Here is a 27,079-nt window from a genome sequence, read left to right on the forward strand (position 1 = left end):
AGACTTAAATTTGCTGTATACGCCATCAATTTAGTAATAATGGGGATTGGTGGCACAATCAGATAGAACCTGGGAAGATTCAAGGCTGGAGGACATGGTCTTCTAGGGTACAGTAAGTATGTAGGGGTGACTGGGGTTTACTGTGAGCCCCAGAGCTATACCCAGCAGATCCACTGCTTAATTTTATGGAAGTTGGAAGTTTTATGGAGTTTTCAATATAAAGCATGACAGCGTTTGATTCCAGACTGAAAAGTAGGGTTTATTTGGTTAGACAAGGGGGGCATGCCATTCCGTGTGACCCCAAACCATCTAGACACAAAAATACTTGCCTGTGTGTGGCTGCTCACATGTACTTTCCCTGTCGAAAAGTATTCTGTGTAGCTATCAGTGGTCTCCCATATATAGAATTAGAGAGATGGCCATCGAGACATGTAACCTCTCTACTGTAGGTTATGGAAATTGTGAAATGCTAGGCAGTTCCCATAACACCCATGATGTTTAGTGGAGAGTGCTACAACACCCAGATATTTATGGCATATACTTTTGAAGGACATACATATCCCAGATGGTAATGCCCCTTTAAGTTTTATTGCAGCTCTTAGGAAGAGAAGTGTTGTGCCCCCCTGACTTAGACAATACTGGTGGGGGAATTGGTCCCTGATTGTAGACTGTATATGCCTAGACATACATAGACTCCAGAAGAAGAACACAGTTTTCCAAGAGCAGGGCGTCAACTAATATCTCAGTATCAGTTTACCACTTGTTCTTTATTGTTCCTCAGCGTCCAAGCTCCTGGGGTGGCAGCCTTGTTTTGAACTGTCTTTTCCTGATGGAAAAAATCTCTTACCATTCCCCTGGTCTGGACCGGGAAAAGCATCTCTTGTGTTAAAAAAGCATGACAAAGGGCTGCAGCAATATCTCCTTGAAGCTTCCTACAACCAGGTTTCACAGGTACCGGACTTGTATGATCTTTTTTTTCAAATTTAGTATAGTTGTGGTCAATAGCATTGGGATTAATGATGAGAGAAACGATTGTACCGGTTCGGAATTCGTCCTGAATTTCCCAAGAATTTTAGATCCTGAAAGAGAGAGAGAGAGAGATTTTAACATGCGTAGTACATTTGTGGAGTAATGTAGGCCAGGTAGTGCCCCGCTGGGTTTCTGGGAAAGATATTTACTAATCATATTATGAAAAAGCACTGATTGAACCGTTTGAGGCCACCACCAGGGAAAAATCATATTATGAAAAAGCATTGATTGAACAGTTTGAGGCCACCACCAAAATCTTAGTGGATAACAAAATAGGGGAAAATTGAAGCACAAGGAGATATGTATAAATATACATGCTAGAGATGAGCAAATTAGAAATTCATCAATATGGAATTCATATTGATTTTAAAAAAAATTGGGATTCTAAAAATTTAGCTTACTTTCCGAAATGGATTAACGAAAGCGAGTGTTTCACCAATACAGCATAGCCTTTCAGTCACTGCTCCACCTTTTAAATAGACTTACATAGCATAACTAGAAAAATAGAAATAAAGAGCTCCTAGCTCTACCTTTCAACTTTGGTTCGAGTACAATCGATAAAAGTACGAACTGAACTTTTAGAAAAATTCAGCAAACCTGAAACAAACTGAATCTGAAGATCTCACAGCCTTATCGTGGTTGTTTTTTATAATTTGCACTGTGTATGTATACATTATGGCAAATGAGAAGAAATAACAGAAGATATACGAGCAGTTATATTTACGCGTCTGCACATACACAAGCTCTGGTTCTGTTTTGTATGAAGACTTGTACTATTTTACAATAGACCTTCAAGATCTCTGCTTGCTGTCAAGTAACACACAAATTTTGCCTAATTACATTACAGTACAGTTATCAGAGCTCAGAAAAAACTATCCTTGGAAGTAAACAAAGGTCCCTACTGAATGACAGCAAGCAGAGAGCTTGAAACGATAAGGAATGGATGCAGAAATGATATCATAAAATTGTATAACGTTTCATTATAACCTTTATTTGATGAAATAGTTATACCCCTTTAAGCCTAACTACACACATACATGTTGATCAGTTGATTAGGTAAGTTTTGCTAATATATATATATATATATATATATATATTGCTAAGGGCTCATGCACACAACCGGTGGATGTTTTGCGGTCCGCAAATTGCAAATACGCAAAACACGGATACTGGCCATGTGCATTCTGCATTTTGCATAACGGAAAGGCCCCTAATAGAACAATCTTATCCTTGTCCGTAATGTGGACAATAGTAGGACGTTCTTTTTTTGGCAGAATGGCCATGCGCACAGGGAATGCACGCAATAGTAATTTCAGTTTTTTTTTTTGTGGCCTCACAAAAGTGAATGGTTCCGCATACAGGCCGCAAAAAAAAATGAACGGACATGGAAAAAAAAATATATTTGTGTGCATGAGCCCTAAGTGGCAGACTTCAGTCACCCTCACATGGAGATCTGATTGCTCATCTACCTGCATGCAGCAATTAGACATTTTGATGGAACTGACTACAGTTGCTTGGGGGCCCTTACTTCTCTGTGTATGCCACTGTGCAAGGTAAAGATGGATCTTACTTCCTCCTATATTCCTACCACCTCACACTCAGTTATTGTCTTCTTTTCTTATGTTTATCTTGCAGAAAGACGGTTGGCTGCCATATGAAGCCACAATGCACTTTTTCCTGGGAACGCCAAAATCTGAAATTAAAAGGGATGTTGGAATTGACCTGTATTATAACATCCCACATAGAAAATTCAGGCTAAAGCTTTTACATCCGAAAAAGAAGGTTCAGATGGATGGTATGTCATATGGCTTCAACATTAATAATACCTGAATAAGGCTACCTTCACCCCGTGTGGTCTGGCCAGCAGGTCCATCCAGCCGATTCTCAACATATTTGCTGGGTAATGGCCGGATCTCTGCCGGACCCCATTATAGTGAATCGGGTCTGGCGGTAGGGCGCCATATCCGGCAATGCCAAAATTAGAGAACTTCGGCAGGCTGTTCTCTACTGGAACTGCCTGTCGGAGTTCTATGCCGCAGGTGTGAAACTAGCCTTACTGGTATTTACTGTTCATTGGGAAAGTAGAATGGAAAGAATTGTACAGAAATGAAAGAGAAACAAAAGAGAAATGGAGATCATGTTTTAAGGCAGTAATGGCTAACCTTGGCACTCCAGCTGTGGTGAAACTACGACTCCCAGCATGCTCCATTTATTTCTATAGAGTTCTGAGAGCAGCCAAGCAATGGGGGCATCTTGGAAGTTGTAAGTTTTACCACAGCTGGAGTGCCAAGGTTAGCAATCACTGTTTTAAGGGGGTTATCCTCAGAACAGGCCATCAATATCTGATCAGCAGGGATCCGACGCTGTTGTACAGTACTGTGTTACTGGAGGTCAGCACCAAACTACAGCTCTGTCTACTGTGTAATGGACACCGTGTCGGACTGCGCTGTCTAGGGTCCACCAGTAAAATTTATTTTGGGGGCCCACCATATGGATACATCCAAATATTACCTTCTCACACAGCAGCTGAATTTAGGCTGGTTGAGGTGCTGTACACAGCCTGTCTATATGTAGTACAGTAAGTCTACTGTGTTATGTGCCACTTGTGCAGGGGGTGGATGACAAGGGGCCCACTGGGAAATCCACCTGTACCCCTGTGGGCCAGTCCGAGCCTGAATGGACAGAGCTGGTTACTGCAGTTCTGCTCCCATTGGAGTCAATGCTGTAACCACTACACAATAGACTGAACTGTAGTCCTGGCGCTGGAGCTACCGCAGAACAGCTGATTGGCGGTGGTTTGGTGTGTCGGACATCTGTTATTGGTGGCCTTTTCAGTATTATAGGACTGGAAAACTCCTATAAGGTAGTGGAAGTTTAAAATAAAAAAAGGAAAATAGAGGATAAACTCCACAAAATATAGTACTGTGAACTGCAGCTAGGAAGAAACCAGGTCTGTCTTCATTCCTTATGTCAGGGAAGAACATGGCAAATGTTCAGAGTAGAAATAACAAACCTTCTACAACATTCTGCAAGTAAAACACATTTGTCTGATAGATGATTCACTCCAGTATTACTGTATATTTAAGCTTGTTTCTTTGGCAGACCCTCATTACAGATGTAAGATTTATTTCTGTTGCTCGGGTCAATAATCACTTATCTCATAGCCTCTGATTAGGTCGGCTCTTACATGTTCCTGCCATTGCCATGGATAACATATACTTATTCCTCATGCTGCTTTGTTGGTTTCATATTATCCCTGTTGTCTTGGTTTATCTTTTCTTTAACAAAAATTCTAATAAACAATAATGCAAATAAAACACATTTGCAGAACTGCAGTACGCGTTTCTTAGGCCAGGTCCACGCTTGCACATGTCGCCGAAACCCCATTCACATGCAGTGGCCAAGGGTAGCACAATTTTATGGGTAAACCCAATGAATTAATATCAAAATTGTGCATCCATTGGTTGCCAAGGAGGGTTATGGCCACATTTGGAACATACAGTATATACCTGGTCCTAAAGTAAAACAATAGATATCCTTCAAGTGTTAGTGGTAAGATACACCTGTGTTACTAGATATGTACCTACACATCACACATGGATGGATGTAATAGGGGCTTGTGTCTAAATAAGGAGGTCCTGGAGGTCGCTGAAGATTGCAAAGCCCAAGTAGCCCAGTATTCAGTTAGGTAGCATAATGGGCAGCAGTCCCTACTTTTCTGAAGAAAAAAAAACAACAAAAGAGGTCATCTCTGAATATTAGTTTAAACAAGTACCAGCTATGGCATACCATCCATTACATAGAAAGGCTACCCTTTATGAAATACCCCTTTCCCTTATATGTAGTCGAAGAGGGTAAGGTAGCCCTTTATTATAAAGTCCCTTAGGAGCGTCCATAATGCTGGCCACCATGACTCTGCAGCGTATATGTGCTCTTAGTTGATGCCTATTCAGAGCAATGGTTGACCATATAATACATGATCATGCGGATCCCTTTCTATAGTATTAGATGTTAACAGTTAGTCCCAACAGGGGAAATTGAAAAGTCCTGATGGGACAGTCCTTCTTATATATTTAATAGAGTCCCCCAGAGGGCTGAAAAATAGCTTGGTCCTACAAAATCTAAAGACCTTATAATTGATTGGATGCTAATTTAGGCTGCCTCTTCTAGAATCTTTACTTGTTTTAAATGGTCACTGAGTCTTCAGAAAACTTTTGATATGTCATAGAGACATATCAAAGGTTAGACCGCCAACAATCACTAGAACGAGGAGAGGGAAGTGTTTTCATATCATGCTCTCTCTCCTCGCTGCAGGAGATGGACAAGAGATGGGTCCATAGACTTTCTACTAAGTCTGTCTCCTGCAGTGAGGAGACAAAGCATGATGTGCAAACACCTCTTTCTCCTTGTTCTCTCAATTAGTGGAGGTCTCAGCATTAAAACCCCACCAATGGAAATTTTTTATATGTTTTTATGACATATCAAAAGCTTTTTGAAAATTCTGGGACACTTTAAGTGATAAAAGTCAAAAAGTATAGTTTTCCAAGAGTGGAGGCTTAGAGGGCTCGTCCGGGATAGAAAAACATGGCTTCTTCAAAAAACCGTGCCACACCAATCCACTGGTTGTGTGTGGTAATGCATCTCAGCCCCATTCACTTCAGTAGAGCTGAGTCACAACTTGTGGACAGATGTGACAGGTTTTTTTTTTTGGAAGAAAGTAGCCATGTTTCTAAACCTGGACAAACCCTTTAAAGAACAAAAATAGGATATACATGTAACTACAACCGTTACTGTAATTTAGGTATTGATTGATTGATTGAATAATTTATAAAAATCTGTGTTTTTTTCATTGAAAACAGGAAGAATTGAATCCTCAAGAAATTCTAGGAATGGACACTTGGAATTAATTGTGGACGACAAGGAGATCTATTACATTAAAGTATTTGTTTTCACATTTTTTAAATTATAAAACTGATATCTATTTCTAGTCTTAGAAAAGCATTCTATAATAATTTTATTTCTCTGCAGCTAGCATTTAGTTGTAGTTACGATTTAAAGGGTCACTATACTTTCATTAAACTTTTGTTATGTCCTAGGGGCTTATCAAAAGTTGACATCTTTAGACTGAGTAGAGAGAAGCGCTTACAGCACATTCTCTCTCCTCACTACAGGACAGGAAGCGGGAAATACTCAATAAATAGAAAGTCTATGGGCCTGTCTTGCTCCCATCTCATGTAGTGAAGATGGAGTGTGTGCTAGGCAAGCGCTTCTCTACCCTCGTACTAGAGATCTATCTCAGCGCTCAGACCCTCTCTGATCTAAACTTTTGATATGTGCCTAAGACATATCAAAAGTTTAATGACAGTACAGTGACCCTTTAAAGCCATTGCCTAAAAATCCATATGAAAAAATGAGAGAAGGTGCCCGTGAGCCTGATGAAGGGTTGTATCCTCATAATGTTGTATGGCTCACCAGCATTGACTTATTATTCCGAAGTATGAAAGTGTTAAATAAAATTACTTGAAGCTTACCCTACATATGAAATGCTGTTCCTGTTCCATGCTTTTACTTTTTGGCTTTATGCTAGGATGGGAAGTAGTCGGCCCACCTGGTTTGCACCTCCATGTACCTCAACATTCTCAGTAGTCATGCTTGGTTTCTACAGCATTGTAAGTACTACTGCTGTACTGGAATCCTCAGCTACTTCTGAATGGTTTAGGCACTTTTTGGTTTTCAGCACCATGATCTGTTCTGTTTAGGAATGGGGTCCCAATTTACTATCCCCAATACTAACCAGTAACATATTACATAGTGTAAGGTGGATTGCTATAGTAATGTGCAACGTAAATTTCCAGCATTGTTTGATATCTTTGGACCTATGTTTACTGTGCTGCTGCAGTATGTTGACACTGATATCAACAGCATATACAGCATATACAGCATTTACAGCATATACAGCATATACAGCATTTACAGCATATACAGCATATACAGCATATACAGCATTTACAGCATTTACAGCATATACAGCATTTACAGCATATACAGCATATACAGCATTTACATCATATACAGCATATACAGCATATACAGCATTTACAGCATATACATCATATACATCATATACAGCATATACAGCATTTACAGCATATACAGCATATACATCATTTACAGCATTTACAGCATATACAGCATTTACAGCATTTACAGCATATACATCATATACAGCATATACAGCATTTACAGCATATACAGCATATACATCATTTACAGCATTTACAGCATATACAGCATATACAGCATTTACAGCATTTACAGCATTTACAGCATATACAGCATTTACAAACAGAAATAACCTTTAAAAATATTAATCACATACTAAAATAAACTTGATAAGAGTTAGGTGATATTAAATTAAAAGAGTATTCCAGTCAGGAATATTTATTACATATCCACTGGAATGGTGGGTGGTGACAGCTTGGACCCCACTGATCGCCAGAATAGGGTCCCCTTGTCCTCTGTTCCCCTAGCTGCAAGACTATGTCTAAGTGAACTTTAAAGAGGTATTCCAGTTGTTAGAAGTTATCCCTTATCCACAGGATAGGGGATAACTATTAGATCAGTGGGGGTCCTACCGCTGGGGACCCCCACCGATCATGAGAACTGGGGCCCAGTACCTCCTGCAGCCCCAGTGAACGGAGTGGCCAGTTGCACTATTCATTTCTATGAGAGTTCTGAAGATAGCTGAGTACAGAGGTAGGGCCCCCACTGATCTAATAGTTATCCCCTATCCTGTGGATAAAGGATAACTTCTAACAACTGAAATACCCCTTTAAATAAAGCTGAGGTCGAGCATGGACACTACCACTCCATTAAGCATTCTGGCACATGCAAAATTAATTAAATACATTAGTTTATACCATAAAAAAATAACTAATGATGGACTATGTATATGTAAGAGAGAAAAAATATATAAATTACAAGACATATTGTAAGATTATATTCACTTTAAGTAATATCTGAGATTAGAAAAAGGGATCTGCTTTTAGTTTGTTTTTCTAGAAAGTGCGCCACTCCTCGCCGTTGGCTGGGTTTGGTATTGCAGGTTAGCTCTATTCACTTGAATGAGAGAGGCACTTTTTAGGAATAAACCCTTATAAGCATAGAACAGAATAGTTAAAGGGGTTTTCCTGGATCAGATTATTGATGGCCTGTCCTGTAGTATAGGTCATTAATATTATATTGCTGGGGGAACACTTCTTGGCACCCCTTATGATTAGCTGTTAAAAAAGCTGTGGCTTCCATGCTGTGGCCTCTTAATTGTGAATGTGACAAAGCTACAATCTCCTGCACCACCACCACCACTAAGCATACGGGTAGTCAGACCGAAATAACTGCCACTGACCCTTCAAACAGCTAGTGAGGGTGCCTGGAGTCCATCGATCTGATATTACAGTCTATCCTGAGAAAACCCATTTAACCCCTTAGTGACTGCCGTAAAAAGGCGTATTGGTGATCACTAACTTTTTCATGGCGGCCCAGTCTAAGCGCTGCATGGGTCCCCCATGTGGCAGGGAGTGGGGACTCAGCTCTTACATGAGAGCCGTGCTCCTGCACTAACAGCCCAGACTGGCAGGAGTGCCAATCCGGGCTGTTTAATGCTTTACATGCCATGGGCAATGGCGCCCGCCACATTTAACGGCTGGCTGGGGTCTGATATAGGCCCCAAGCCAACCTTGAGTATTTTTCAGCAGGCTGTGGCTCTTTGGTGCAGCCTGCTGGTCAATGTCAGTAAAGTACTGACATTAAAATGCAATGCACTGGATAGTGCATTGTATTTTGAAAGCAATCAAAATGCAATCAAAATGTTGTTCCTTGTTGCTATAGTCCCTTGTGGGACTATTAAGTGGTAAAAAAAAAAGTAAAACAAAAAAAATGTATTAAATAAAAAAAACTTCTAGTAAGAAAATGCTTTTTTTTACATTAAAAATACGTTTTTCAATTAAAAAAATTAGCAAAAAAAAATATCTCCCCTATCATGTAAATTATCCCCTAAGGTGAACACTGTAAAAAAAATATTTTTTAAATGACAGAATTGCTCATTTATTCTTAGTTGCCTCCGAAGAAACTTAATAACAAGCAATCAAAAAGCATAATTTACTCCAAAATGATACCAATGAAAACTACAAGTCATCCCGCAAAAATTAAGCCCTCATACAACTTCATAGAAGGAAAAATAAAAAAGCTATGGGTCTTGGGAGGCAGCGATGCAAAAATATTCTCTTCCTTCCGTAAAAAAATCCATATGTATTTGGTATCGTTGTAATCATACTGACCCATAGAATAAAGATATTATGTTATTTATACCGATAAATGAGCACCGTAAAATTTATAAAGTAAAACTCAGTGGGAGTATTGCTGTTTTTCCCATCTCCCTCCCAGAAAGAGTTCATAAAAGTTAATCAAAAAGTTATGTGTACCCCAAAATAGCGTCATTAAAACTACAACTTGTCCCACAAAAAACAAGCCCAAATACAGCTATATAGACAGAAAAATAAAAAAGTTATAGCTCTTGGAATGCGACAAGGAGGAAAGGAAGAAAAGCGCTTGGTCAGTAAGGCCCAAAACAGGCTGGTCACTAAGGGGTTCAGGATTATTATAATGGTTATTATTATTAATATTGTTATTACTATTATTATTATTACTGTTAATAAATGTGAGTAGATGCTGAGTCACTGAATGATAACAAGAGTCTGAAGAATGTGAATGTGTCCGCGTCCATTGCAGGGAATGACAGATTTGCAGACAGTGGGTGGCGAACAGCGATATTCTGCAGTGGCAGAACTGAAGTTGAGCAGACACGGCAGCCCCATCGTCCTCGCAGGAAACATTACTAAACAGCTTGGGAAGAAGATGGCGTTTTCTGCATCACTAAATAACTTACTCAAGGATACTGCCTTTATTACAGGTTTGAAGTTATTCTTGGTTTATTATTGTTGGTATATATAACCCTTTCGCTATGGCGCTGGAGCGATGTGGGAACATGATGCCCGCTCGCACGTGCAGCGGGCATCATGGCCGGCAAGTCTCTGATGTTTCAAACAGCAGAGACCTGCGGATAATTACCGTGACCGGCAATATTGCCAATCGCGGTAATTAAAGGCTCTAGATGCCACCAAGATCAAGAAGGATTACGGCATCTAAATGCGCAAAAACCCGGAAGCTCGTGCTTCCAGGCTTGCAACCGACACCCCCTGCGGCCAATGGAAGCATCGGTAGTTGCGCTGAACACTATGAGCCTCGCTGACGAGGCTGATAGTGTTCATGTTGCAATTCTTATTTTGGTCACCAGATGGGAGGCCAGGATAAGAAATGAGCAATTTTCAATCCAAAACCCATTTTTTAAATCCCTGATGCAAAATTTAAAATGAAAAAACATAATTTATAGGCTCATATATGAGCTTCGAAATCATCACAAAAAAATTAAAAATTTAGTGAAAATATACAGTATATAAAAAAAATAAAAGACATATAAACGTTTAAATCACCCCCTTTCCGTATAATTAGAAAATAAATTACAATAAATATAAACATCATTGGTATCACCACCGAAAATGCCCATTTGAAAAAAATTTCCAATGCGGCGAATGGCGTAACGGAAAAAAGGGTCAACATGTCCGATTTGCTATTTTTTCATTGCTTCTCCTAGAGCTCTTTCACACAAGCAGATGTGGTGCAGATAATCTGCTGCATGCAAGACAGCCAAGCCCCGCTCCGGACAGCAGAGACACGGAGCATTAACATGATTAAAAATGCTCCATGCCTCTCGGTGATCTTTTTACTACAAAATCAAGTTGTCATCGTGATTTAGTAGTAAAAAAGTCACAGAGAGGCAAAGAGCATTATCAATCTTGTTAATGCTCCGTGTCTCTGATGTCCAGAGCGGTGCTTGGCTGTCTTTCACGCAGTGGTTTTCACGCACGGGATCCGCTCGTGTGAAAGAGCCCTTACCCAATTTTTTTTTATAAAATGTGATAAAAAAGACTGCAAAATGATATGAATAAAAATTACGGATTGTCCCGCAAAATTGAGTTCCTAAACTGCTCAGTAGACATAAGTATACAAAAGTTATGGGGGTCAGAATATGGTGATGTAAAAAAAAGTTTTTTTTATCAAAGTTTAAATTTATTTTTACACTATGTAAACATAAAAAACATATACTCTCACCTAAAGAATTATTAGGAACCCCATACTAATACGGTGTTGGACCCCCTTTTGCCTTCAGAACTGCCTTAATTCTACGTGGCATTGATTCAACAAGGTGCTGATAGCATTCTTTAGAAATGTTGGCCCATATTGATAGGATAGCATCTTGCAGTTGATGGAGATTTGAGGGATGCACATCCAGGGCACGAAGCTCCCGTTCCACCACATCCCAAAGATGCTCTATTGGGTTGAGATCTGGTGACTGTGGGGGCCATTTTAGTGCAGTGAACTCATTGTCATGTTCGAGAAACCAATTTGAAATGATTCGAGCTTTGTGACATGGTGCATTATCCTGCTGGAAGTAACCATCAGAGGATGGGTACATGGTGGTCATGAAGGGATGGACATGGTCAGAAACAATGCTCAGGTAGCCCGTGGCATTTAAACTATGGCCAATTGGCACTAAGGGGCCTAAAGTGTGCCCAGAAAACATCCCCCACACCATTACACCACCACCACCACCAGCCTGCACAGTGGTAACAAGGCATGATGGATACATGTTCTCATTCTGTTTACGCCAAATTCAGACTCTACCATTTGAATGTCTCAATAGAAATCGAGACTCATCAGACCAGGCAACATTTTTCCAGTCTTCAACAGTCCAATTTTGGTGAGCTCGTGCAAATTGTAGCCTCTTTTTCCTATTTGTAGTGGAGATGAGTGGTACCCGGTGGGGTCTTCTGCTGTTGTAGCCCATCCGCCTCAAGGTTGTGCGTGTTGTGGCTTCACAAATGCTTTGCTGCATACCTCGGTTGTAACGAGTGGTTATTTCAGTCAACGTTGCTCTTCTATCAGCTTGAATCAGTCGGCCCATTCTCCTCTGACCTCTAGCATCAACAAGGCATTTTTGCCCACAGGACTGCCGCATACTGGATGTTTTTCCCTTTTCACACCATTCTTTGTAAACCCTAGAAATGGTTGTGCGTGAAATACTGAGCACTGAGCAGATTGTGAAATACTCAGACCAGCCCGTCTGGCACCAACAACCATGCCACGCTCAAAATTGCTTAAATCACCTTTCTTTCCCATTCTGACATTCAGTTTGGAGTTCAGGAGATTGTCTTGACCAGGACCACAACCCTACATGCATTGAAGCAACTGCCATGTGATTGGTTGACTAGATAATCGCATTAATGAGAAATAGAACAGGTGTTCCTAATAATTCTTTAGGTGAGTGTGTGTGTATATATATATATATATATATATGGTATTGTTGTAATCATATTGACCCAGAGAATGAAGGGCATGAGTCAGTTTTGCTGCAAACAAAACGCTGTGGGAACAAAACCCATAAAACGGTGGAGGAATTGCGTTTTTTTCCAATTCCACCTCATTAGAATTTTTTTTTTACCGCTTTCCACTACAATTTATGCCATAATTAATGGTGGCATTAAAAAGTAATAGAAATATAAAGAAGTTATGGCTCAAGGAATATAGGGTAGAAAAATTAAAATGCAAAAACGAAAAAAAAACAAAAAAAACTCTGGTAGTGAAAGGGTTAAAGGGGTTCTCTGTGATTTACCTATTAATAGCTTATACTCAGATTAAGTCATTAATATGAGATCTGTGGCGGTCTGACACCCGGCACCCCTACCTATCAGCTGTTTGAGGAGGCCGAAGTACTTCCGTGAGCTCCGCGGTCTCACAGTTTACCAAGCCATGCGTTGTATAGTGGCTGTGCTTGGTATTGCAGCCCGGCAATCACATCACATGACATCACATGGCTTAGGACCGAGATCAGCAACTTCCGGCACTCCAGCTGTTCTGAAACTACAACTCCAGAATCCTCCTTTCACTTGTATTGAAGTCTATGGGACAATTTACCCAAAAAGTGAAGGTGAGCAGGCTTCCCATACGCAGCTGCCCTCCATTTATTTCTATAGGACTGCCCAAAATAGATGAGCGCTGGCTCAGCTATTTCTGTGTCCCATAAAGTAAATGGAGCGGTGACTGCACTTGTGCGGTGCGCTTCCCATTAATTTCTATGGGACTTCCAAAAATAGCCTAGTGAACTGCTCAGCTATTTTTGGCACTCCCATAGGAATGAATGGTGGACGGCCTTGCATGCGGGCTCTGTTCTAAAGATAGGTGCGGGTCCCAGAGGAACCTATCAGACATTGCACCTATCCTAACAATATGCACCCTATGTATGAGATGGGCCAACCCATTTAAATGTCACCACTTCCGTAAATGCCCTGCTGTTAATTTTTTCTGACAATAAGCAGAGACAGCGTCATAGTGGTATCTTCCCGGCAAAAAAATATGTTGGTCACTAAGGGGAATTAGAGCATTAAACGGGTTGTATCACTTCAGCAAATGGCACTTATCATGTAGAGAAAGTTAATACAAGGCACTTACTAAGGCTACTTTCACATTAGTGGCAGCCTTCTCCGACAGGATGTTCCTGCAGGTGAACAGCCTGCCGGATCCGTGCTGCCGCTAGTGCAAGAGTGCCGACGGATTGTCGTAGTTTAATTCCGGCTGCCTCTTGGCATGTTTGCCGTACTGCGGCCGGAACTCCATTATAGTGAATGGGGCCGGAGTGGAATTCCGGCAGCACGCATGCACTAGTGGCAGCTTGCATCCGGCAGGCTGGTTACCCGCCGGAACAGCCTGCCGGAGAAGGCTTCCACTAAGTAGCCTAATGTATTGTTATTACCTATTACCCTGAAATCCATCAGCAGTGGCCGTGCTTGCACACTATAGGAAAGAGTACTGGCCTCTTTGGTAGCCATGACCACGGGAGTGCAAATAGGCTGGTGCTTTTCCCTACTGTGTGCAAGAACGGCCACCGCTGCTGGATTGCAGGGTGGTCATAACCCTGGAAACAAACAGTGTATAATGTGATGGAAAAATTAACCCAGGAAGTGAAGAAAGAAATATGGACAATCAGAATACATTAGTAAGTGGCTTGTATTACCTTTCTCTACATAAATGCTATTTTGCTGAAGTGACTGAACCCCTTTGACCTGGCGCTGGCAACATAGCCAATCCACAGGTTTCGATGCTGCCTACATGCTTGCTTTTCCTCCATGCTGCTGAGTGCTACAACTCAAGTGCAGTAAAGCCTGGCTGGAATAACCAGAGAGTGTGGGCCGGTGAGATACACCAGAAGAGGATCTGGCACCGACATAGACAGCAAAGTAAGTGTTCTAAATCTTGATAGCAAAGAGTACAGCGAGTCGCTGGTGCAGAGAAAGGGAGTGGTATTGGCCCTCATGAGGTGTTGATTCAGGGTGTACTACCTCAGGCTGTCGCTCCCTGGGGATATGTACAGTGGACAGGTAGTTTGAAGAATCAGGCCAGAAGTTTAAGTGTAACAGTCTCTCTTTACTTAGTGCAAAAAAATAAAACTTGTGGGGCATTCAGCAACAGTAAGTGCAAAGTTCAGGTTCGCTCACCAAGTGATGAAATATGGTGGCTGGTTAGGTGGCAATTAATATCACAATGTCATATAGGCTTGGTGTTTTACTGGCCTAGAAGAGGTTTAGGGGATGGGTGTCTGAGCCATAGTCCCTCACCTGCAGAAGGGTTTGTAAAGCTGTGGTTTTGCTGATCACTCTGTTGTCTAGGCACACTGAAGCTTTTTTGGAAGCAGTTTTCTAGATTCTGATACTCTTCCTGGAGTGAAGGTCCCACAGGAGAATTGGTTACATTCACTTAGAGTAGCAGCTCTGGTATGTGCTTCCTTTCTCCTCTCTGTCTGGATTTAAACTCCCCCTCCTGACAGGATGTAGGAACAGCTCTCTCCTCCCAAGAGGGGAGGAACAGGGTGATTATCCCTGTTCCTGCAAACCATTGCCAACCATACCACATCGGCAGAACATAAAACATTATATTACCATACATAATGTAACAAGCCCCCAGGCCTGGGGTACTGCACCAGCATCTCTGTTTTCTGGAAAGATGCTGCTGCGACACTGCCTCACTTATTGGATAGCATCAAAACAATGAACCAGACTTCTCCTGAGGACAACCACAGCCCTATTTACATAAAGGGCTACAAAAAAAAACAGGGGGCCGCCGTACCACGGGAACGGGCAGACATGAGTCCTAATAATAACTGCAAGACACTCGTTTACTATTTTTATTTTATTTTTTGTATCTGCTCCTCATTTGAGCTGAAAAACAAGGGAAGAACTGCACTGTGTGAACCTGGTGGTAAAGCGTTATTTTTCTTTTTTTGGCTTTTTATAACACAAATGTTCTCATTAATTTCAGAATGCTAACAAGTGAAACCATTATAAAAAAAATTGATTGACACAGTATTAAGCTAAATCAGATTTTTTTTTTATTGACATCAGTAAATATTGTGCTGTAATGCACTACTACCGGTATGTTGTTTTTCATAGGCAGTTATATTATAGCACAGTTTTCTAATTATCCTTTCTTATCTTCTCCTTATCTTCTTATCCAGAAGACATTCAGCACTACATTCACTTCCTGAATTCTTATTGCTCCTGGTAACATCTCGTGTATGATGTATGTATTAGAGCACTACTTCTATTTGCTCTCAGCAGTTCCATATACCCAGGTTGCAGTTCTTTCTAAGGTCTGGATCCAGAGCAGTGCTCAGTGTAGGAAGCTCAGAAGGAACTCTTTCTTCTTCAGTAAGACTTGAAGGGTCTTGCACTCTTCTTACTCAAACACAATTGCTGTTATCCCTTCATCTGCTGTAATCTTGTAGCACAGCTACTATCTAAAGTAGCTGTCATTTTATCTTGTCCCATATCCACCACTTCATCACCATGACGGTCATCCTTTCTTCAGGACACTTTCTCTTTCTATAGACACCAACGTGGCAGCCACCTTAAGATAAAGGTTCTCTATCACTTTGCATGGTAAAGAGCCACTTAGTTGTCAGACATGACCAGACTCTTCCTCCCGGACAGGAACTCTATATTCTTGATTGCTCATGAGTACCTGACATTGTTCTCCTCCTTGAAGGTAGTACTTGGTTCAGCCTTGTGTATGGAATGTTGTTTGCTGACAAATGAAGGTGACATTGTTTTTAGACTGGTGGGCAAGAATGATGACGAGGATTTTGTCTTGATCCAAAGAGCCTTTCAAGAATAGCTTGCACCCTCCTGTCCATGCTGGCCACATCCATGAGAACTTCCATAAGTTCACTCTTCTTCTTCTGATACTTTTCTTGGCGCCTCTTCACTTTCTCCCTGTATTCCTGGTTATTGATGAGTCCATTCAGCTTCATGAGAATGTACTCTGCTGAAATATCACTGACTGTCTTCAGGACGTACCTTTCCAGCCAGAACATTTTCTTCGCTTGAAGTAAAGCAGTCACTTTTGAGATCAAAGCAACAAAATCACCTGCTGAGCAGAAATGACTGAAGATCCTCAGTGACGGAGAACCTAGTGAGCTCACAGCGGTGACATCACAACACTTTACAGTTGGTTACGCGGGCAACCAAATCGAGAAAGAGGCTGTAACCTGGTATATGTAGTCACTTGAATGTATCCAATAGTATATCTCAGCATGAATATAGTAATGGCTTACAGTAGGTTACCATGGCAACCAGACAGATAAGGAACATATAATCTAGTATACATGGTAATCTACCAGTACACCAACAATGTATATCCTACTATATTTTGTCTGTTTCCAGACAGTCTTTCATGTGCTGATTGATTTCTTAATATATCTTTATAGCACTTGGACATTTTACTGACAGCAGCACTTCTGCTCCTTTGTTTCAGGGATAGGTGGACGTCTCAGTGCCTGGACTCCCAAAGATACCACCATGAATGTAGAGGAGGCCGCACATTTGTGGCTTTGTCTATTCACTTCTATGAGAGTTCAGAAAGTGTCCCTGGCTAATTTTGGGGCTCCCATAGAAGTGAATGGTGAGAGCCGCCCATGTGCAGCCTCCTCTCCATACACAGTGGCCGCAAGACAGGGCCTTGTTGTCTAGATAGGAGCCGGACCCAAAGGTGGGACCCCAACTATCAGACATTTGTGACCTATCCTGTAGATATGCCTAGATGGGACATCCCCTTGAAGAAACTCCTTTTTATACTAATTAAAAGTGACATTACCTGACATCTACAGTTTAACCTGAAAGACTGTGGTCCTTTTAGGGTGCACTCTTTGCACACTGACTGGGCAACCTTGTACTGACTGAGAGCATTAGGGGCCCACAGCCAACCACACCGAAACATGAAGTTTTAATATATGCAAATGAGTCTCTAGGAGCAACGGGCTCAGCTCTCTTTGTATGGGCAACGCCCCCATTGCTCCTAGAGGCTCATTTGCATATATTAAAACATCAGTTTTCTCAGTAATGCGGGCACATGTGAACATGGGACGTACACAGGTGCCTTCAGCTGCCAAGTGCACATGTAACAGGTCAGACAGTTACACAGGTACAAATCTGCTGACAGATGCCCTTTAAGTGGTTAAATACAATTTGACAAAATTATTCACTGGCAAAACTAACAAGACTTTGAATTTGCTCACTGGCATATTTGTACTGTAATGCGGTAATTTGTATTGTAATTTACACTATCCATTGTTACAAAAGTAATTTTTATTTCTTTATTTTTACAGTTTTAATTGACAAGAAGGCTGACGATAAAATGAAGCAGTACTCACTTGAGAGCGAGGCCTATGTTCCCGGAGTATTTGGGTCACATGGGATTGGACTTCTGCAAAAACGAGGGAGTGTATGGTCAACTGCCATGAGGGTCAAGTACGGACTTTTAGGTAACATGCCGAAAAATAGGCCAGACTGGTGTATTCTTGTTTAGCAGGTTGTCAGACTTTGATGAACAATCGTTCCTGAACATTCAGAGGGGCAGAGAATGAGGAAAAGAAGGCAAAGATGGTGGCTGCTGTCCTTCAGTAATAGTCCAGTGGTTCTACAAGTCTCCCACTTTCATGCGAATCATGAAAGCAGTGTAGTGGGAAAATGAAGACATAAGATAGTAGCATTCTCCAAATGGCTGTAGTGGGCCATAGGAAGCAGAGTAGATGAAATAGACACCAACGTTTGCATTGTAAAGCCAAATGCCGACAGCCTTAAAGGGGTATAGGTAAATACCTTGATTGCATTGCACTAGGACATGGCATCAATGTCAGATAGCACCCTCTTCTAACTTTCTGCAGAGGCTGAGTCAGGATTGTTAACCCTGAATGATCCATACAGAGAAATGTTGGGACATCACATGGCATTTACACATTAAATAACATTACATAACGAGAACAGTTTGCAAGTACCCTATACTGGGGTACTGCGCTGGTTTCTCCATTCAGCTAAATTGAAAATAAGTGGACCTGAGCAGCATTAGGGTCCATTCACACGTCCGTTTTGGTGTTCCGCATCCGTTTAGATTAAAAACGGAACGTTATGCGGATCCGTTTATTTACAATGGAATCCGCAAATAATCGGACAGCACTCATGGTGCTCTCCGATTCCGTGATTCCGTTCTGTTCCGTGGGTTCCGTTTATTCGGATCCAGGAAAAAAATATACCCTGTTCTACTATTTGTCCGATTTTGCGTTCCGTCATGCCATTCTAGTCAATGGATCCGTAAAAAATGCGGAAGACATGCTAAAAGCATCCTCATGTCATCCAGATTTTCGGATACGCAAAAAACAGGAATGTTTATCTGGAAAGGTAAAAATACTGACGTGTGAATGGACCCTTAATAGAGCCACGGTTTTCAGTAGCTTTCCTCCATCAGCAGGCAGGGGGCAGATCAGTATTAAAACCTGAAAGGGGGGGAGGGGTAAAGGGGGGAAGAATAGTACAATTTTACTTTATTTGCTCACATCACTGACCACTCCCTTGACTATATAAACCACACTATCTACATGGACAAGTGCATGCTACCACCATGCAAGAATCAGTATAGCCAATAATACCGCCATGCATTGACAACGCTGTCCATTACCATGCTGCAGATGATGCAAGAGAATACCTTACTGATCAGACACAGTGACAGGAAGAATACAGAACACTCAGAGGAGGTGCCAGCTCCCCTCACATGTCTATTTTATTAAACACTCGAGTTTCCCATGAAATAACTATTATGGAATACGTTAGATGGTTGGCCGAAGCCACTATTGCTGGGTTCAGCCAATAATATACTAATATGTATGGGGCCTTTACTGGTAACAGGGGAACATCACAACACAGAGTAGTAAGTGAAGACGCTCTGGGATTGCTATTTCAGGGGTAATTAAATACATGTCAAGACTGGTGACAGGTCCTCTTTAACCCCTTCAGGATCCTGCCAATTTTCACCTTCCTGCCCAGGCCATTTTTTGAAAATCTGACATGTCACTTTATGTGGGGATAACTTTAAAACACCTTTACTTATCCAAGCCATTCTGAGATTGTTTTCTCGTCACAGATTGTACTTCATGACCGTGGTAAATATGAGCCAAAATATTTCATTTTTATTTATAAAAAAAAAAAGATTTACAAAAAATTTGGAAAAATTAGCAATTTTCAAAATTTCCATTTCTCTGCTTTTAAAACAGATAGTGATACCTCCTAAAATAGTTATTACTTTACATTTCCCATATATCTACTTCATGTTTGAATCATTTTGTAAATTACATTTTCTTTTTTTTTTTTGGAACGTTAGAAGGCTTAGAAGTTTAGAAGCAAATCTTAAAATTTCTAAGAAAATTTCCAAAACCCAATTTTTCAGGACCAGTTCAGGTCTGAAGTCACTTTGTGGGGCTTACATAATAGAAACCACCCATAAATGGCTCCATTTTAGAAACGACACCCCTCAAGGTATTCAAAACAGATTTTACAAACTTTGTTAACCCTTTAGGTGTTCCACAAGGATTAATGGAAAATGGAGATGAAATTTCAGAATTTCACTTTTTGGCAGATTTTCCATTTTAATCCATTTTTTTTCTGCTAGCAAAGCAAGGTTTAACAGCCAAACAAAACTCAATATTTATTACCCTGATTCTGTAGTTTACAGAAACACTCCATATGTGGTCGTAAACTGCTGTACGGGCACACGGCAGGGCGCAGAAGGAAAGGAATGCCATATGGTTTTTGGAAGGCAGAGTTCACTGGAATAATTTTAAGCTGCCATGTTACATTTGAAGACCCCCTGATGCACCCCTAGAGTAGAAACTCCAAAAAAATGACCCCATTTTGGAAACTATGGGATAAGGTGGCAGTTTAGTTGGTACTATTTTAGGGTACATATGATTTTTGGTTGCTCTATATTACACTTTATTTGAGGCAAGGTAACAAACAATAGCTGTTTTGGCACAGTTTTTATTTTTTGCTATTTACAATGTTTATCTGACAGGTTAGATCATGTGGTATTTTTAGAGCAGGCTATTAAGGACGCGACAATACCAAATATATATTGTTGGTGGGTTCAGCCAAAAATACACTAATTTGTATGGGGCCTTTACATATACTATAAACTATATAGGATTTTGAAAGGAAAAAATTATAATAAAACACACATAATTGGTAATTACATTATTTATTGCACACAGTGAATAAGGGGCATAAAACAACTACAAAATAATGCTGAAATTACTGGCTTTTGTCTTGTTTTCACCTCTCAAAACATGGAAAAGTCACTTAAAAACAAAAGTATCCTGCAATAGTATCAATAAAAACTGTAACTTGTCCTGTAAAAAATAAGCCTTTGAACATCTCTGTCAATTGTAAAATGAAAAAAGTCATGGCTCTTGGTATATGGCGACAGGAAAGCACATTTTTTAAAGTATTTTTGTGCATAATTAGTAAGATGTAAAGCTAGAGAATAAAAGTATAATATTATTTATACTGCACAGTGAACATCATAAAAAATAAATAAATACAATGATGGATTTGCTGTTATTTTTCCCCGCAAAAGTTTATTTTTTATAAATGTTACACAATGGCACTATTAAAAAATACATCTCATCCGCAAATAGTAAGTTAACAGCTACGCTGACGGGAACATTTTGGGTTTTGACTGTTGGAATACAGTGATGTGAAAAAATTGCAGGATGGGCACTAAGGTGATAAATCCAGTCACTGACAACTGATGTAAGGGTGGGTTCACATAAGCGTTATGTATTCCGTTATGGCTTTCCGTTATAACATGGTTATAACGGAAAATAACGGAATCCAAAAGCCTTTAAGAGGCAATCTGTTTTGATCCTTCATAATACAAGTCTATGGGCAGGATAACGGATCCATTATGCAGGAGTCCAGTCCTGCATAACGGAAACCAGGACGGATCCGTTATGCTGCCCATAGACTTGTCTTATGACGGAATGCAAAATGGAAGCCTTTAAAAGGCATTCCGTTTTGATCTGTCCTAATAGAAGTCTATGGAAATCATAACGGATCCGTCTGGTTCCCGTTATGCAGAACGGACAAAAAAGTCCTGTCGACAGGACTTTGTTTTCCGTCTTGCATAATGGGAACCAGGCTCAAAATGGAATGCCTCTTAAAGGCTTCCGTTTTGACTTCCATCTTATGGATTCCGTTATAACCATGTTATAACAGAATACATAACGCTAATGCGAACCCACCCTAAGCTGTGATTGTAGGCATTCTCTTGCCTTTTCTTTTCCAACCAGTTCAGAACGCTTTCACTGTGCAGTACAAGTGACATTACTTTTTTTGGCTGGTCATTGTGGTTACACCAATAGCACATTTATATATATTTATATTTTTTATGTTTTTCTATTTTTGCACAATAAAAACCCTTTTTCTTGAATTTATTTTTTGTCGCTGCATTCAGAGACCCAGAATATTTTAATTTTACTGGACATATCTGTATGAGGGCTTGTTTTTGCAGGACAAGTTGTATTTTTATAGGGACTGTAACTTATATGCTGGGAAAAAAGGATGCAAAAGCATTGCATACTACACTTTTAAATCCTGCTGACTCCAGCAAAAAATAAAATAAAAACGTATTTGTAACCGAATGCCTTTTTAAACTAGGAAAACTAGGGTGAGGCATCTGTTTAATGTATACGTATGAGACCAAAACAAGATGTGAACGCAGCCTTACTTGTGTCATTTTGGGGCACATATGACTTCAGAATGTTTTTTTTTAACCATAACTTGTATAGTGAACAGTGTGGGAAAAAAAAATAGAAAAGCACCAAAATTGTTGTTCTGCTAAAATCGCAACTCTGGATAGTAGATGTAGCCATGCTGAAATACAGCCGGTTTGGATTTCATCCGACTGTCAATGTCGTGGTCACAGAACTTGCAGGTCACAACATGTTTACAGTCACTATTATTAATTGCAACGTAGCAGCGCATCGAATTACCGTGTGGCCTTAGCCTATTAGAGCATATGGACCGGAGTTGACCTGATGGGCCAACCCCTTTAAGGGAGGAAAAAAATCTATAAGGAAACATGTGGTAATTTTAGGTGCTTGCGTCAGGCCTTCTGTAGTTGGAGCTAATTTTTCATTCCACAAATGGCTGCTTTAAATTGAATTTTTCATAGATTACATTACTTCAGGCTCATATATTCACCACATAGTTCGTGGTCCTTGGCACAAGCGCAGCTTTATAGCGTTCATTTATCGTTGATCTTGTGCTTGGCTTGTTCTGTGGAATCATTAGCTGTATTTTATAACCTCGGTCTCCAGCCAGATTCAGCTGTGGTTCAGTGGGATCAGTGCTGTCAAATCAGCTCTTGTAACACAATTTTGATTAATTTTCGTTTCTAGTTCATAACCCTGGACAACGTTCCAGAGGGCACTTTCCTCAGAATTAAGATACAATTGAATGCAGATCTCATTCATTTACATTTGCCTAAGAGTTTGCTAAAATTACGTGACTGTTGTGCGATAAAACTGTTAAGGTGACCTCCCCTCTTTTCCATATTTTCAATTTATGTGCGTAAGTGGTAAATCAATCTAATTTCCAGCTCCTTTAATATCTTACTATAAAAATTTTTAGGACCTTCTTTTCCCTTTTTTGTAGTAAATGCACATTTTTTTCTGAAACCAGAGTTTCTTGCTAGAAGTGTTCATTAGTTCTTTAAACAGTTTCATTAGGGCTCATGCACACAAACATTTTTTGCGTTTATACGGTCCGTATACGGAACCATTCATTTCAATGGGTCCGCAAAAGATCCGGACAGCACTCTGTGTGCTGTCCGCATCCGTTGGTGCGTTCTGTGGCCCCGCAAAAATTATGAGGCATGTCCTATTCTTGTCCGTTTTGCAGACAAGAATGGGCATTTCTATAATGGGCCTCCTGTCCCGTTCCGCAAATTGCGGAAGGCACACGGGCGGCATCCATTTTTTGCGGATCCGCAATTTGCGGTTGTGTGCCTGAGCCCTTAGAAAAATGTGGCCTTGCTTCTTGCTAAGCAGCTGGCTGAAAATTTCATAGCAATGCAGGTGTAAAGTCAGTGGGTGACACATACTGATCTCCACATGCTGCTAGGGATCTAAATGTGTCACTTCTTTCAGCTGAAGTGCTGTATTTTTATCTTTTTGCATTGTTAAAGGAGTTTTCCAGGTTCAGAATATTGATGGTCTATAGCAGGGATCAGCAACCTTCGGCACTCCAGCTGTGGTGAAACTACGACTCCCAGCATGCACACCTCCTTGGCTGTACTCAGAACTCCCAAAGGATTGAATGGAGCTGTAGTTTCACAACAGCTGGAGTGCCGAAGGTTGCTGATCCCTGGTCTATAGGATAGGCCATCAATATCAAATCATTGGGGGTCTGACTTGGAACCCCCACAATCAGCTCATTATATGCGTGCTGAGTTATATGAGTGCTGTGACCTCATTCGGTCTACTTTCACACCATCTACTTAGTGAATATTGTAGCTTTGTCCCATTCAAGTGAAGAGTTGAAGCTAAAAATCACAAAAAATAATGCACTAACACAATAGATGCATTATATATGGACGAAGCCCTCACTCTGATATGATAAAATCGGAGACTCAGCCAATATATTTTGATCAAAACACATCTGTGCCGCCTACCTGCGTCTCAGTCATGCAGGTCCTACTCTAAATCTACCTATGCTGTTGGGCATCTATGTTCAGAAGAACAGACTCTACACATATAGTGTGCTGCTCCTAGTCACCTCTATGTGCATACAGCAACCGATGAGAGGAGGCGCTTGCACAGCTATATCTACCACATAATTAAGGTTGCCTGTGGGATATGCGGGACAAAAGTGGACAAAAAATGCTACTCCCCAGATAATAGGAGTGCATTCACACTTGAAGTTGCCACTCCTTCAAGAACACAATAGATGCAAACATTATATATTGACTAAACCCTCACTTTAGCATGATAAATTATTGATATTTTGATCAAAACACATCTGTGCCCACCTACCCGTGCCAAGGTGGTCTCAGTTAAAACTCTAATACCCTCTAGCCCTTTACTAAGTAAATTACATGTAGGTAGACAGGTACATGCAAGCAATAAAGATGTCTCAGTGCTCTCATGAGTGCCACAGCTCCTTCAAACAGCTGATTATCAGGGGTGGGAATCTAACCCCTACTGATTTGATATTGGTTGGCCATCAATATTATGATCCCAGACAACTCCTTTAACTATGTGATTTTTGGAAGGTGAATGGATGAATGGTTTGCTTCCATTTTTAACACAATGATGTTGGAACATCACCCTTCTCTTACTTAGATGCTACTTTTAATTTTAATTAAAATTAATGTAATTTAGACTGAAAATCTGCATTGTTCAGTGGTTCCTCAAGTTACAATATTATTTGCTTCCGGCACGACCATTGTATATTGCAACCATTGTAACTGGAGTCTATATCTTTATGGAAAAATAATAATTGGTTCCAAAGCCACAAAATATCATCCCAAAATAAGAGAAAATTAAGATTTAAGGGAAATAAGCAGATAATTAATCCAGATAAAGCAAGTCTTTACATATAAAAGTCAGGGATAGATACTAGAAGCTGTAAATCTCTTTTCATGATGAGAACAGAATGTATAGCACACAGTGTACCAGAAAAATAAAGTGGATGTTATGGCAGTAGGTAAGAAAGACATAACTGGAACCCTGCCCGCTTTCCCTGCCTACCTGCAGTAAAAGCCCTAGGTGGCAAGTCCGCAACTGGTTGACGTTCCCTATCCTACTAAAGTGCAAAACAGACGAAACACAGAGGCAAAACCACACAAAAGCAGAGTCATACTGTCACGGACGTCCCGGTGACAGTGAGATCTGTGAGACGGGCAACACGTGGTTTGATCTGACAGGTTTCCTTGAAGATCAATAAGCGTCTATGTTGTTTCTGGAAATGGTCACACCTCTTGCCTCCAGGTGTTGCTATTGTGGTCATTTTACCTTCTTTATTTATTGTTGCTTCTCCCACAATGCTGTGCGGTTTATAGCTTCTGTTGGACCTTTGGATAGTTGGCGGTTGGATCTCGGCTGAGTTCCTGGTGCTTCCATAGCCCCTTTGAAGTTAAGTCTTTCCTTTCCCTTTTGTATTTTGTTTTGGTTATCTGTGTGTTACATTTCCCTATTGTTTGAATTAGGCCTGAGGGAGACTCCTGTTTGTCCTTCCTTTTGGAGGAACAGGTAGTCTCGTCCCTGGCATTAGTACGAGGGTTCTATAGGGCTAAATAGGACTGCATATGAACTCACCTACCTTTGGGGTCTGTTCATACTAGTAGTCAGTCACGATTTTGGTTAGGGTTTTCACTAGGAGGTCTCCATCTTCCTTCCCTAGTTCTCAGGCCTGTTTCCTTTTCACCCCCTTCCCTCCTATGCTCGGTGTGATGTTTCCCTCCCACACCGAAGCGTGAGACATACAGGAAGGGGTCAGAACCAGGAGGACGTTACAGTACCAAATTGAGAGACAGAGAGTAGTCAAATAGCCAAGCCAAGATCAGAACCAGACAGGAGACACAGTACCAAAAACACGAGGCAGAGCTGAGGTCAATAATATGAGTAATTCAAACGCACAGACATAACTGGACCCAGGAGCACAGCTAGGCAGTCACAGACTATTACTGGCACTGGTATAACGCCAGGAAGGGGTTTAAATAGAGCACGAGTCCCAGGATCATAACCTGACAGATAATGACTTGGCACTACATTAGCCAGAACACTAGGAATAGATCAGCTGAGCAATTATCCCACTGCTAGTCTCCTCCAGCACACGCCTGCTATGGGGAGCATCCTGCTGCTAAGGATGCTGTTGTGTCACCGTGGGGCTTGGCCATGCAGCGCGTCATGGGGGGGGGGGGGGGCAGGGCCCAGCAGCATGTCACCTGTCGCGGCCATGCCGAAGCCAGAGACCGCAGTGCTGGACCCTGGACAGGTAAGTTTGCGACAGTGGAGCCACCCTCACCTGGTGTCCAAAAAGAGCAGCTCATCCTCATACAGATAGAGGGCAGTACAGGAGATGTAGTACCGCACTGTACTGTACAGAGGTGCTACTATATAACCAGTACAGGTGTTTTAACAGAGAAATGGCCATTCTGATTGGTTGGATCTGGTCTAAACATTGTATGTTGAGTCTGGTTTTAACATTCAATGGCCCAGGAAAGTCTATTTTAAGTTAAAAATATTGTATCCTGAGGCCATTGTGTCTTGAAGGATCACTGTAATAAGTTGCACCTATCTGTGTAAACCATAGATTAGTTTTAGCGTGCTGACGTGTTTCTGAAAGTTCATGCTATGACATTGATTTTGAAACGCCAATAGACATTTACTGTTAACTATTCTGCTATCATTTTGATGAATTTAAGGATTTCAGCTTTTGAAGAGCTGTGAATTGAAAAGCTATGCAATTTCTTCCATCCACATTCTTTATGTCAA

The 27,079-nt window shown here is 40.9% G+C and overlaps 1 protein-coding gene across 1 annotated transcript in view; it reads left to right on the forward strand.

The window, feature by feature from the left end:
- Positions 1-27,079, forward strand: part of LOC122945455 (vitellogenin) — a 178,468-nt gene that overhangs the window by 148,823 nt on the left and 2,566 nt on the right. Inside the window, exons 20-24 of the mRNA XM_044304523.1 lie at positions 782-951; positions 2,665-2,824; positions 5,889-5,968; positions 9,817-9,997; positions 17,861-18,016. Of these exons, the coding sequence (XP_044160458.1) occupies positions 782-951; positions 2,665-2,824; positions 5,889-5,968; positions 9,817-9,997; positions 17,861-18,016 (747 nt within the window). The remainder of the gene's footprint in view (positions 1-781; positions 952-2,664; positions 2,825-5,888; positions 5,969-9,816; positions 9,998-17,860; positions 18,017-27,079) is intronic.

Source organism: Bufo gargarizans, chromosome 8, assembly GCF_014858855.1.
Source record: "Bufo gargarizans isolate SCDJY-AF-19 chromosome 8, ASM1485885v1, whole genome shotgun sequence".
NCBI lineage: Eukaryota > Metazoa > Chordata > Amphibia > Anura > Bufonidae > Bufo > Bufo gargarizans.